This window comes from Pleuronectes platessa, chromosome 19, assembly GCF_947347685.1.
Source record: "Pleuronectes platessa chromosome 19, fPlePla1.1, whole genome shotgun sequence".
In the NCBI taxonomy this organism is placed as follows: domain Eukaryota; kingdom Metazoa; phylum Chordata; class Actinopteri; order Pleuronectiformes; family Pleuronectidae; genus Pleuronectes; species Pleuronectes platessa.
The window spans coordinates 1948012-1959503 of NC_070644.1; the positions used below are offsets into that span (position 1 = coordinate 1948012).

General features: G+C 38.4%; 2 protein-coding genes across 2 annotated transcripts; one reads left to right on the top strand and one right to left on the bottom strand.

Annotated features, from left to right (window-relative positions):
* Window positions 1-250: 250 nt before the first annotated feature.
* Window positions 251-4339, bottom strand: LOC128425160 (hatching enzyme 1.2; the record flags this gene model as incomplete). The annotated part of the gene is made up of 10 exons (XM_053411687.1): window positions 251-417; window positions 1379-1500; window positions 1589-1670; window positions 1755-1927; window positions 2125-2239; window positions 2330-2399; window positions 3433-3482; window positions 3991-4056; window positions 4143-4175; window positions 4267-4339. Coding segments are annotated over 10 exons (951 nt in total), but the record flags the coding sequence as incomplete, so codon positions are not given.
* A 1329-nt stretch (window positions 4340-5668) lies between these two features.
* Window positions 5669-10877, top strand: zcchc9 (zinc finger, CCHC domain containing 9). Its single transcript, XM_053411508.1, has 6 exons — window positions 5669-5764; window positions 7287-7660; window positions 8536-8686; window positions 9006-9098; window positions 9182-9250; window positions 10180-10877. The coding sequence occupies exons 2-6, from the start codon at window positions 7298-7300 to the stop codon at window positions 10290-10292; spliced, it is 789 nt and encodes a 262-aa protein (XP_053267483.1). The 5' UTR covers window positions 5669-5764; window positions 7287-7297; the 3' UTR covers window positions 10293-10877.
* The last annotated feature ends 615 nt before the right edge of the window (window positions 10878-11492 follow it).

Sequence of the window (11492 nt, forward strand, 5' to 3'; positions counted from 1 at the left end):
GTGCAAAATGCAAATTTATGCAATTTTTTAACTGGTCTTAAGATTTTGATCAGGAGTGTATCTGACCTCTAGGCTGCTGAAATATTTTTATTTCGGTGGAAGATACAAGTAAATGTTATTGAGGACTCAGATTGAAATGACTTTAGTAGCAGTTTCTATAAATAAAAACTTTACATACGAAACCAGTAAAGACAAATCCACCAAAAAAAGGTTTGCATGTTTTGGTTTTAATAAAAGATTCCATCACAGCTCATTTTAAACTTGTCTGACTAACATTGCACCCTCCAGTGGTAGTGTCCAGTGGCTGCAGGGGCGCTGTGGTCTGGCTGGTATTATTGGAGTTGGGAATCTCCTCCTCAGCATTTGACCCACTGCCTGCTTTGTCTACTTCACCACTTTCCTGTGTTACTGTTGCATCTGGTCAAGCGATGGAAAAACAGAATTAAGCATGGTTCTCCATGTTCACATATTTCTCACATGTCACTTTGTACGCAGTTTTAAGTGCACTTTATAAATTCTAATTTCTCAAGTTATTTTTACCCATAGCAAAAAGTGTGAGAATGGCAATAAACTGTAATGTTAAGCATTTTGAGTGGTCATCAAACAAGAAAGCCTCTATATAAATACAAACCATTTATAGGTTCTCTAGCACTCTTGCTCAAAGGAAGACCAGAACTGAATGTACAGGGATTGAATTCCTATGGAGACATTCATGAAACCCAGATGATTCATCATAATAACTTTGGTAATCCTGAGACTTTTCCACTAGCGCCATCATTAGGTCAAATATATTTGATCAAGTGCTGTGGTTTATGACAAAATAACTGCATTACAGCAAGATAAACCCCTTAAAATATTATTTGCATGGGTCCCCAAGTGTTTGGTTCAGAGAATGGGATGTACTTTAATTTTCAGAATAGTTGTCCCAACTGCTGCCTACAAGTGACATCCCCTGAAGAGGTTTATCAGACTCCATGTGTCTCCCTCTGGAGACGCTAAAGGTTTTACATAAGTGGAAATACACATTGAAGTGGAAAACTATTAAAACTCACCTCTAAGCTGTGTCCCAGTTCCACACTATGAATTATTTTATACATCTTACAGTTATATACAGACTACTGATTGCACAGAGACAAGAGTTTAAATAGAACAGCTCACTGTACACCTAAAAAAAACATGCCTAGAGCATTGCGTTGTAAGATATCCTGAAGATATAAACACTTGCATTTATTTTCAATACCGGCAAACACGGTATTTTAAGGACGAGCATAGCAAATAACATCATGTACAAAGTATGTATAGTGGAAGTGCGACACACCACCTAAATGTCAGACTTGCCATAAAATGTTCAGAGATGTAAGAAACAAAGTGCGCATACCACATTTGTAGAGGTGACGAACTTTCTGGATGTCCAGCTTTGTCATTTGAACTCTCTGTCCCATATTCTTCATATATTTTACTGGAACGATGGTAGCCAGACCATTTGCTGAAAAAAAACCTCTGAAACAATAAAATCAGTTACTAAATCACTGTTGGAGGACAAATACAGAAATAAACTTATTTATATGCTTTTTATTTGACATTTTACCCTCCGTAGTGCAGGATGGAAGTGATGTCATAAGGAAGATTAAAAGTGTTTCCTTGTTGCATATTGAAGTTCCTCTGCATACCTGAAACACAACCATATGGTTTTCACTCAGTAAAGACCCAGCATCATCACAACAGAATTCCACAGGAGAGAACACGAACATCACCTTCCATGATATTATGAGGCAAAATGGTGATGTACTGTTCACGGTCTGTCCTCGTGTGTTCATGGTGGAAACCCAACGCGTGAAGAATCTCGTGGACGATGTTACCAATGATACACTGAGGAGCGACAAACACAGGCTGCTCACCGCCAATGATGCCCACATATGAAGCACATCTGAAACAACACAGTTGATGCATATTAAGGCAACAAAAAGTTGAACATCGATCAAAGCTGCACTCATCAGCAGTATAGCAGACCTCACCGAGCTTGGATGTTGAAATCCAGCCCTATTGATGTGCAGGTTGACCTCTACCCAATTCACAACCCATCAAACCTAAATTTTCAAACCTGACCATGCAAACAGCACACACCCTTTGCCGATCTTGAAGAGCAGGTGGTTAGTCTCAGTGGTTCTTATGTGAAAGGTCAGACATGTGCGCTCAGTAATCATGTTGATAGCAGAGAGGATGTCCTCTGTCCGACTGGCTGTAAAATAGTAGTGGAAAAAAAGAAAGATTTGTGAGCTACAATCAAATCAGTAATCTGATTTTATTTAAAAATCCACAGACTGCTAACCTAACTCCGGGCTGATAAGGTATGGTATCTTCTGTGTTGGCCACGTATTTTCCACAGCATTCCTCTCAGACTGTAGGTAAAAGAATTGTCCTCAAGTATAAGTAAGTTAGTAAATGCAAAGAAATGCCTTCAGTATCCATAGTTTGTCCCCTTTGTCTATTGTCGTTAATTCAAGTAATGGAGGATGAAGGAGTGGCCATCAGAAGAACTGTGACTTCTGCTGAAAGCTACAAACTGATCGAGGGGCTCAATGTCCAAATAAAACAGAGTGACAGACAAAGAGAGAGGAGGCATAAGATGGAGAGATACAGCTGCAAAAAAAAAAGTACATATCCCATTCACTATAAGCATCTGTAGATTTGACCCAGAGTTATACAAGAGAGACCAATGATCCACTTATAATTCTTTTGAAATCTATTTGAAACACATATGCAGTAAAACTTAAGAAATCCGTTGGGATGCGTTTAAAAGGTGAGTGTTTTTTCTGTCATCTTTTTTTTTGTGTTTGTGATTTTAAAAAGGTTCAATTTAGTGACATCTAATGGTAAGGTTGCATGTTGCTGCTGAACACTCGTCACCTCACCCTCCCAAAGCTGTGGTAGCCTTCAGTTATCATAAAAACTCAAAAAAAAAAAAAGGTGTTTAGTTTATCAAAGGGGTTCTATGTAGAGAAGTTCCACTCCAATTGTAATGTCTTTTTAGGGTAAAGAAAACAATTCATAAATTTTAGATGAAATATACTAGTGAAAATATCACTAGTATATCTTCATATTCAATTTCTGTCTATAGAGCCCTTTCACCTAAATCATACATACTGAGCATTCAATACTTGTGGAAAATATTTTTAAATCGGTTTTCATAAAGCTGTCAAGCGAGTCATATAGCAGAGTTTGAACATTGATCAGCCCACAGTGAGAAAAATGTCTATGAAAATTCAAAAAAAAGAGACGTTTTATTTCTTTAGCGACTGTGCTACTCAGCCACTGTCCAGTTAAGTTGACAGCAAGTCTGAGCTGAAGATTCAACAAAACCGCTCCTGAACACTGCAGATCTGATCGATAGAGCCTAATCCACATTACAGTGTACCTGAGAGATTTACTCACCAACAACATTATGTCGCCCTCCAACACTGCAGAGCTCTTGGACAGCAGCTCTGCAAGATTGAAGGAAAAAATCCAATAAATGCAAATTTTACTGCTTTCTTAGAGGCTTTTCTTATCAGCTACAGATATTTAATTCACTGAACTTTTGTATTTATGATGGCTGTTGACCTTGGTCTATTCAAGAACATCTTTTAAAGCTGTTAGTGTGGCCATGTTATTTGAAGTGGGAAGTAAGTCACATTTTTGTAACCACCAATCTATGATCTAACAGTTTTTCAATAAATGGGTCAAGAAAATACAGAAATATTGAAACACAATTGGAGTGGATTATTCTTTGTACATTTCTTTTAAAGTGTGATTACTTTTGCCTTTAGGAGACTGGAAAAGACACGAGTCAGTTCCATATAATGTTTTTTGCCAGCGATCTTTGATTTGTCCCGATTGTGAAAGTTGCTCCAGTTGTTTAATTGTATAAATTCATGCTGTGTGTGTGTGAGACCCACAAATTAATTTCTCATTAATTCATGTTGGCTGGTCAGCATGCAAGTCTGGGCTCACCTTGTAATGTCTCTGGGTAAGACTCCATATAATCCAATGCTGTGATGAGCCAGTCCTCTTGAGGTACTGTTTAAAGTTTTACATAAAAGAAACAGAAAAACTCACAAATACCAACTCAGTGATGATGCAGGGTTAATGACAATAAATTGTACCTTTGCTAGCTTCACGAACAGGACTGGAGTTGACTGAAAATTCAGCAGATGAGACAAAAATCACACATTCGGTTTTCTACACAATAAAGGTAAAAATGCAGCTGCCCGCATGGCGATTTCTTACCATCTTTAAGGTTTTCTGCAAATAAAAGTGCAGCGATAAGAAGACTCAACATGTTTGAGCAGCTGTGCTCCATTATTATCACAGTAAGTCAAAGCACCTGTGAGCTGCAGCCTAATTTATTCCCGGTGAGCCTCAGCCATGTTGTTAGTGCAGTCTGCAAGTACTTATACGCAATTGCTCTGTAATGAAGTAAAATTCCGAGATACTTGTGCTTAACCTCGGAATACAAATATTACCTTTATACCTCTGTAGGATCCACAATAAAGTTTTTGTTTTTACTTTAAGCTGTACTCTGGTGACGATATGTAATACATAATTTGACCACCGTGGGATGCATTAAACCAGCATAGTAAATTATTTAGGAAAGGACAGGTGTAGGAAGGCCTCTGTGACAGGGGAAGTACACAGATTTTCAGCTCGGTCTAGTGTGATTACTGAATGGAAACTGGATGTTGATTATTTGAAATATGGACTGATTCTTGCCTGCGAAAAGGTGAATACTATATTGATGACGATAAACAACATTAATAGTGTTGGGACGTATGGGTCACCGGACTCAAAGATAGACCATGCATTGGACATTGGTATATTGTTAAAGCCCACAAGATCATGAATCCAGACAAGTTCTCTCCTTACACTCTTGAGCTTTACTGTATGACTACACAACTTATATGCAGTGGAAGCAATTTAATACATTACTCAAGAACTGTACTTGAGTTAAGTTATAATCTATTTGTACTCTGAGAATTTACGTGAGTGCAGTGTGAGCTGTACTTTTCAGACTAAACATATCAACAGTCTATATGAAGCATGATTATTGACTGAAACTCCTACAGCCGTAGTGAAAGTAACTAATGAGACAGTTTTGCGAAAGTACAACACTTTTGAGATACAGAGGTATTTCAAACGATTGCAAATGTTAAAAATGTTTAAACTGGATCTTAAAGGTCTTTCCAGAAGGGATTTTGTATTTCGTTTTATGAATCCATAAATCAGAAATTTATAAATCAAACCTTCAGCTTACAAACAGAAATAACACTTGGAGGTTTGATGTAAATCATTTTGAAGTGGGGATTTCTGGTGCAGTGTACAAGGGAAAACTCATTTTGAGATAACAGCCTTTTAAGATATAAGATTATATTTAAATCAATAGATGACAAATTTGCTCTAATGCTGTGAGAGGAAACTCAAAATTTCAAAAATGTATCACTTTATTTGTAGTGACCAATCTCATCTTAATAATTGAATAATAATGTAAATGACTCATTTTAATGTGTATTTGCTGCAGGAGTTTAAATTACGACTCTTACTTACAAAAAGCGCCAAATTGCCCAAACTGCTGTACACAGCTGACCACGTTGGTTCAGACCATTAACGTAGCTGACAGTAGGGGGCGCCCTGAAGACTGCAAATGAGCTTCTTACTCGTGGAACAAATACAAAGAAGAAGAAGAGCGATCACTTCCGGGATAAAACAAACACGCGGAACTCCTCACAGGGTAACGTTGACACATTAATGTTCTTTTTAACGTTTTACTCTGTTGGAGGATTTAAAAAAAATAAATAATTTGCAACTGTATTTTGTTAAATAGATATAACACCACTTCAGATATTTAAGGTTATTATCCTAACGTCGGGGAAACAGCTGGTAGATTTACATGTTTATGTGAATCAGTACAAGAGTTTAAACTTAAAGACCTCTTACCTTTTAAAGGGAATTAAAAAACTGAACTTGTTCCTAAAATGGTCAGCGATTATGTTGTTGAACAGTCAGAGAAGTGACGGCAAACACTTTTTTGTAGACTCTTATTTGGTTTCGTTGAGCAGATCACTTCAGGTTCAGAGGTTGAGTTGTTTGTTTTGCCGTCTGTGTGTGTATTATGAAGAAATCTTTCCAGTGTTATGGAAACCACTTGAGGGATGAAATAATGGGTTAACAAGTTCAGATTTAAAAGTTGATTCAAACGGTTCCTGCAGACGCCCCACATTTTGTTCATAACTTACATCAGAGGATATTGCAGCTTGTGACCCTATCTCTTGACTGAACTGCAGGAAGTAGTAATGTGTGTTTCTATCAATGCTGAGAAAAGGGCAGTTTACTAGTTGGTCAGAGATTCATCCTGCTGCAAGATAATAAGCCAGAACAATAGTAGAACGGCTGGGTTTCTAAAAAGTGTGTACGTGTGTGTACGTCTGTACGTGTGTATGTGTACAATCTGGACATGCAATACATTCATTATTTATAAGGGCAGAGGATGTCAAATCTTGTTAAAGCCCTGTCAGACAAATTGACTGAATATTTAAAAAAAGCTGTATTGGAGTTTTATCTTTGAAAAATGTAAACCTTTTTTGAAGGTGTTGTCATTTGCTTAACAGATCTCTGAAATAGCCGACATGTAATGTATGAGATCATAACAGCAGGTACAGTTGATTATAAGCCACACTGGTGAAAAGTAATAAAGCAAATTCATTTTAACTTTATAAAGAACATTGACTTTACATTTTCATTGCCGATGCAGGTAGGATTAATACAAACTTCTATTTGCACCATAGACTGTTTATAAAAGGCTCTACACAGTGTCCAGCAGGCAGACAAGAAAAGAGTGAAAGTATATTATAGAACTGTTTGAGAAGGACTCACTAATGACTAATTATCAATGGTATAATTCTAAAGTAGCCCTATAGCTGCTGTAAATTGCACTGCACAGTAATAAAGCAAATTCAGTTTGTAAAGTCTGTAAAAATCTTCATTGCAGATAAACCAGGTAGGAAAAACACAAAGTTGTCAAATTCACTCTGCATCAGAGATAAAAAAAAAAAACTGTTACATTATATTGGAGGCCTGCTATGTTATGCATTACTAATTCTTTAGTACCTGCGCAGCATTATCACAGGCAAAGTAAACAGCCCTGTTAAAACAGGCAGGTTTAGAATCTTATCTCCTTTAAGTTGTTAACTTTGCAGTGTTGCTGTGAACTGTTCCTCTTGATATATTCTGTTTCTGTGTTTGTCCTCTGCCAGAAGCTGCAGTCATGACGAGATGGGCGAGAGCCAATAATGTCCACAAGCACAAACCAGCAGAGGCCACTCCATGGAGTCAGCTTAGAACAAGGGGAAGAGGTCAGCCAGGCAGCTCTGATGACCACCTAAGGGGGACTCAGTCTGGTGGATTCGCTGCGAAAAGACCAAACCGCAAGAAGAAGGATTACGACAATGAGGATGTGAACGGATTCATGGAGTTTCTCCAGCAGGAGGGACAGCCACTGCCAGGAGCTGGTTATGGAGGGAAAGAGCAGGGCCAGGATTTCAGGGAAGAGGTAGAATTGGCCTTGAAGAAAGACAGGAGAAGAGAGGACAGAAGGATAAAGAGACAGACAGACAAAAAGAGCAACATGGTGAGTGATTTCAAACCCTTTATTGCAGGTGCCAGATATTTGGTCTGTCGCAACAAGCACACTTGTGATAGTAGACCTGCTGTAGCTGTGAAGTGTGAGGACATGAATAAGAGGTGAATTCATTAGACATTAATAGATCTGCATCTGTTCTGATAATCAGTTGATCATTTGGGACCTTTATCAATTAACTATTAGAAAAAAATTAGTGCGGGTTGAGCTTAGTCAGTGTGATGGTTTTCCTTCTGTTTTATACACTGATTGAACTATCGCTCAAAACAGGGCATTTGAAGTTTGATCATAATACTTTTACAATTTCATTATTTCCGGATGAGTGAGGTAGATGAGGAAGGGTTTTTTATAAAACATATTTAGTAAAGACAAATATTTCAGAATATAAACTGTTTAAGAACTATTCACTGTCACTTAACAGTTCTGCGTGTTGTTTTTTGAAGTTTGGACACATCTGCACAATTTATTATTTGTGGCATTTCCCGTCTGAAAACACAACACCTACATTTTATCACCTATATCAAATTGATGAATCTGTATTCCCTCACCTTTTTATATTTGTTTTTGGTCTTCCACTTTCTTAAGGAAATATGCCTCTTTAGCTGCTAAATGCCCCACTATGTCTGTCTGCTTTTTGCTGATGAACAGGGAGTGGACCTTTTTAAGGTTATTTTCTCTGAAAACTGTTTTTTCCTGTGGCTGAATATGTTGCTATTAGAGCAGTGAGAAGGATGCAGAACAGTTAACAGATGTACTGTAAGGTAAAAGACCCGATCCTGAAAATACAATATTGATCAGTACCAAATTGTGTGTATTCTCGCAGATGCTCCTCTCTCTCTCCTCTGACGCTGTTTATCTCTCCTCAGATGTGCTTTAACTGCAGGAAGCCAGGTCATGGTTTGGCAGACTGTCCTGAGGCAGACGGAGACGAGGAGATGGGCCGAGACATCTGCTATCGCTGCGGCTCCACTGAACATGAAATCCACAAATGTAAAGCGAAAGTTGACCCGGCTCTCGGTGAGGACATTAAAACATACTGAAATATTCTAAATCGGTGACCATCTGGTTATTGGATAATCACGAGTGTACAACATGATTAGGTAGAAGACAGAGCTCTTGGCTTTCTGCTGCAGAAAAGTGAATGCTCCAACTATCTTGGTTTGCTGCCTTTCCAGGACAAAAAGAAAGAATGTTGTAGCTAATATCATCTTTATTTTAAATAGGACCATGTTAACAATGTGAACAGTCCCCTGCAGCCACTTGTGGGCCGCCCAAAGGATGTCGGCTTTCAGAGCGTTAATATGCTTAAACTGTGTTAACATGCTGTTTCTCTCAGGTGATTACCCGTATGCAAAGTGCTTCATCTGTGGTCAGACTGGACACTTGTCGCGATCCTGCCCAGATAATCCTAAGGGAATGTATGCACAAGGTACAGACCGTCACTGCACTCTAACAATCTCTGCACAATCATACATTTTCTGCTAATATAAACAATGGTTTGTGTATGTGCAGGAGGCTCCTGTCGTGTTTGTGGTTCAGTGGAACATTTTCAGAAGGACTGCCCGGAGCACCAGGCTGCAAGTGAGTCCCTACTGTCTGTCTGCTCCTCGACCAGTCTACCTGCTGAGTGTCAGCTTCAATGTTTCAGCTGAATGTAAACAAGTTTACATGTAGGTAACGGGAATAAAAACTTCCTCAGGGTGCAGGACTATAGTTCACATTCTCGTTTAATCAATATAATGACTAAAGACAAAGATTGGATGCCTGGGATTATGGGAGTTGTTTCCTCCTCTCCAAATGAAACTGAGCGGCTGATTCAATCCGGTCAAAATTCTGAATAAAGCTGTTTCACATTAAAACAAATCAGTGTTCTTGAAGCTGGTCAGTGTACACTGGATGTCTGTGAGAGGCTGCGAGCCAAACTGCTGCTAATGTTTGCTAGCTTATTGACTTAATAACTTAAGATCCAGTTGTCTGATGTCAAAAAGTCTTAGTACTGTAAGAATATATAGTTAAAAAGCATCAAGATCTCAAAAATGCAGTCACATTACATGGAAAATGTGACATATGGATATTGGAAAAAGGTGAATAATTAAACAATAAATTGAACAAGTAGATATATTAAGTGTTGCATACTAAACACACTAAAAGCATTAAACTTTCTCTTAAAGTCTCTCTGCACCTACATATGAGGTTTGGCTCTGACATTGGGCTTTTTCCCCTGAAAGAGAAGTCACCAGGACAGAGGGAACTTGTTTTTCTTACAAGCTCAGGTGGTTTCACTGTACCCTGGCCACTAGATATCATGAAATCCCACACACTGAGCCGTTAATGTTGTAAGTAGTGCTTGTAGCTTTTTTCTGGGTCTGCACACTGAGGAGGACATCAGCTGAAACCCGCTGTAGTGAGCCTAAATCCACTCGCCTTCAGTCGTGAGATCAGATTATTGTAGGTAAACGAGGGTGAAGAGCCATCACTCTTCATCATATCTCCCCTTTGTGTTTTTGCAGCTAACTCTGTGACGGTGGGCTGGTTGTCCAACAACATGAGCGCAGACCATGAGGAAGTACACCTTCCAGTGAAGAAAACCAAACCCAAAGCGACTAAGGTGGTGAAGTTTTGAGCTGCTAGGATGATCTGTAGCTCAAGGACAGAATTCCAACTCAAGAGTTTCATTAACACAATTCATATATGTATCTCTAACCAACCCCTGTTCTGGTTTACATCGAGTATTTGCCTTCACACACAGTGAAGTGGTTTAGACACATTCTAATATATTGCTTATAACTAAATTACCTTTCAATAAAATGTTACTTCCATATATTTACAGTCTGGTTTTATTTAGTTGCTGCAAGAGTAACTTTGTTTAAAGTTGATCATCGTGTACAAATATGAGATGTTTACTGGTGAAAGTATCAAGATCATCTTTTAGCTGATTTATATCTGTTTGACAAAAATATGAAAAAATCTTGCTCCGAGTCTAATTGTTATCTTTCTTCAGAGCTTTAAAACGCAACTTACAGTTTTTCTCACTGGATTGATCGGACGACAAATGAGCTGAACTCAGGAAAACCATGAGATGCAGTAGAAAGGTTTGGGAAGGAAAATAATTTACGTATTGTAACCAGTGACAATGTATTTGTTATTGTTGCTCTAAAAAAAATTAAAGAAATTTACTTGTCTGCTGACAAGTAAATTACATCATGAAGTTCTTTTAGTTTCGTTTGATTTTATTTAGGATTAGTAGCTTTTCGTCATGTTGCATGATCATCATCCACAGATGGAATTTAAGATGATATCATCTAATGTTTTGTTTGTTTCCATCACACACACACACACACACACACACACACACACACACACACACACACACAGAGCCAGTATTTCCTAATTGGGGGAGAGTGTCAGTCCTACTCCTACTCTGAGACCAGCTGGAAATCGCAGAGCTTCATGACACTGCAGGTCAAACTCAACTTGTCCTGTAAAACAGAGACTCAAAAGAGAACCTTATTTCGGTGAGACTGCACCGCCAGTGTTCATTTCATTGCAGATGGTGCCCATTGGGGAACAGAAGACAAAATAAGACAAGTTAAGAAGTTGCCGTTACTTTATGTAATTTAATGTTAATTCTATCAATATCATAATGTAAGAGAGAGAGAAGATGGCGCAAGGTTGGTTCCACTTAGAGATGTATAAAAACAAGAATGTTTTGGTTTTAATTTGATTGTGTTGTGTTAACACAGCCACACAGAGGCAGCACTGAGCCGGGTCAGGAAGATAGTGAAGTGACGTGAAGGTCTGTTGTCCTGTTGGAATGTGCAAG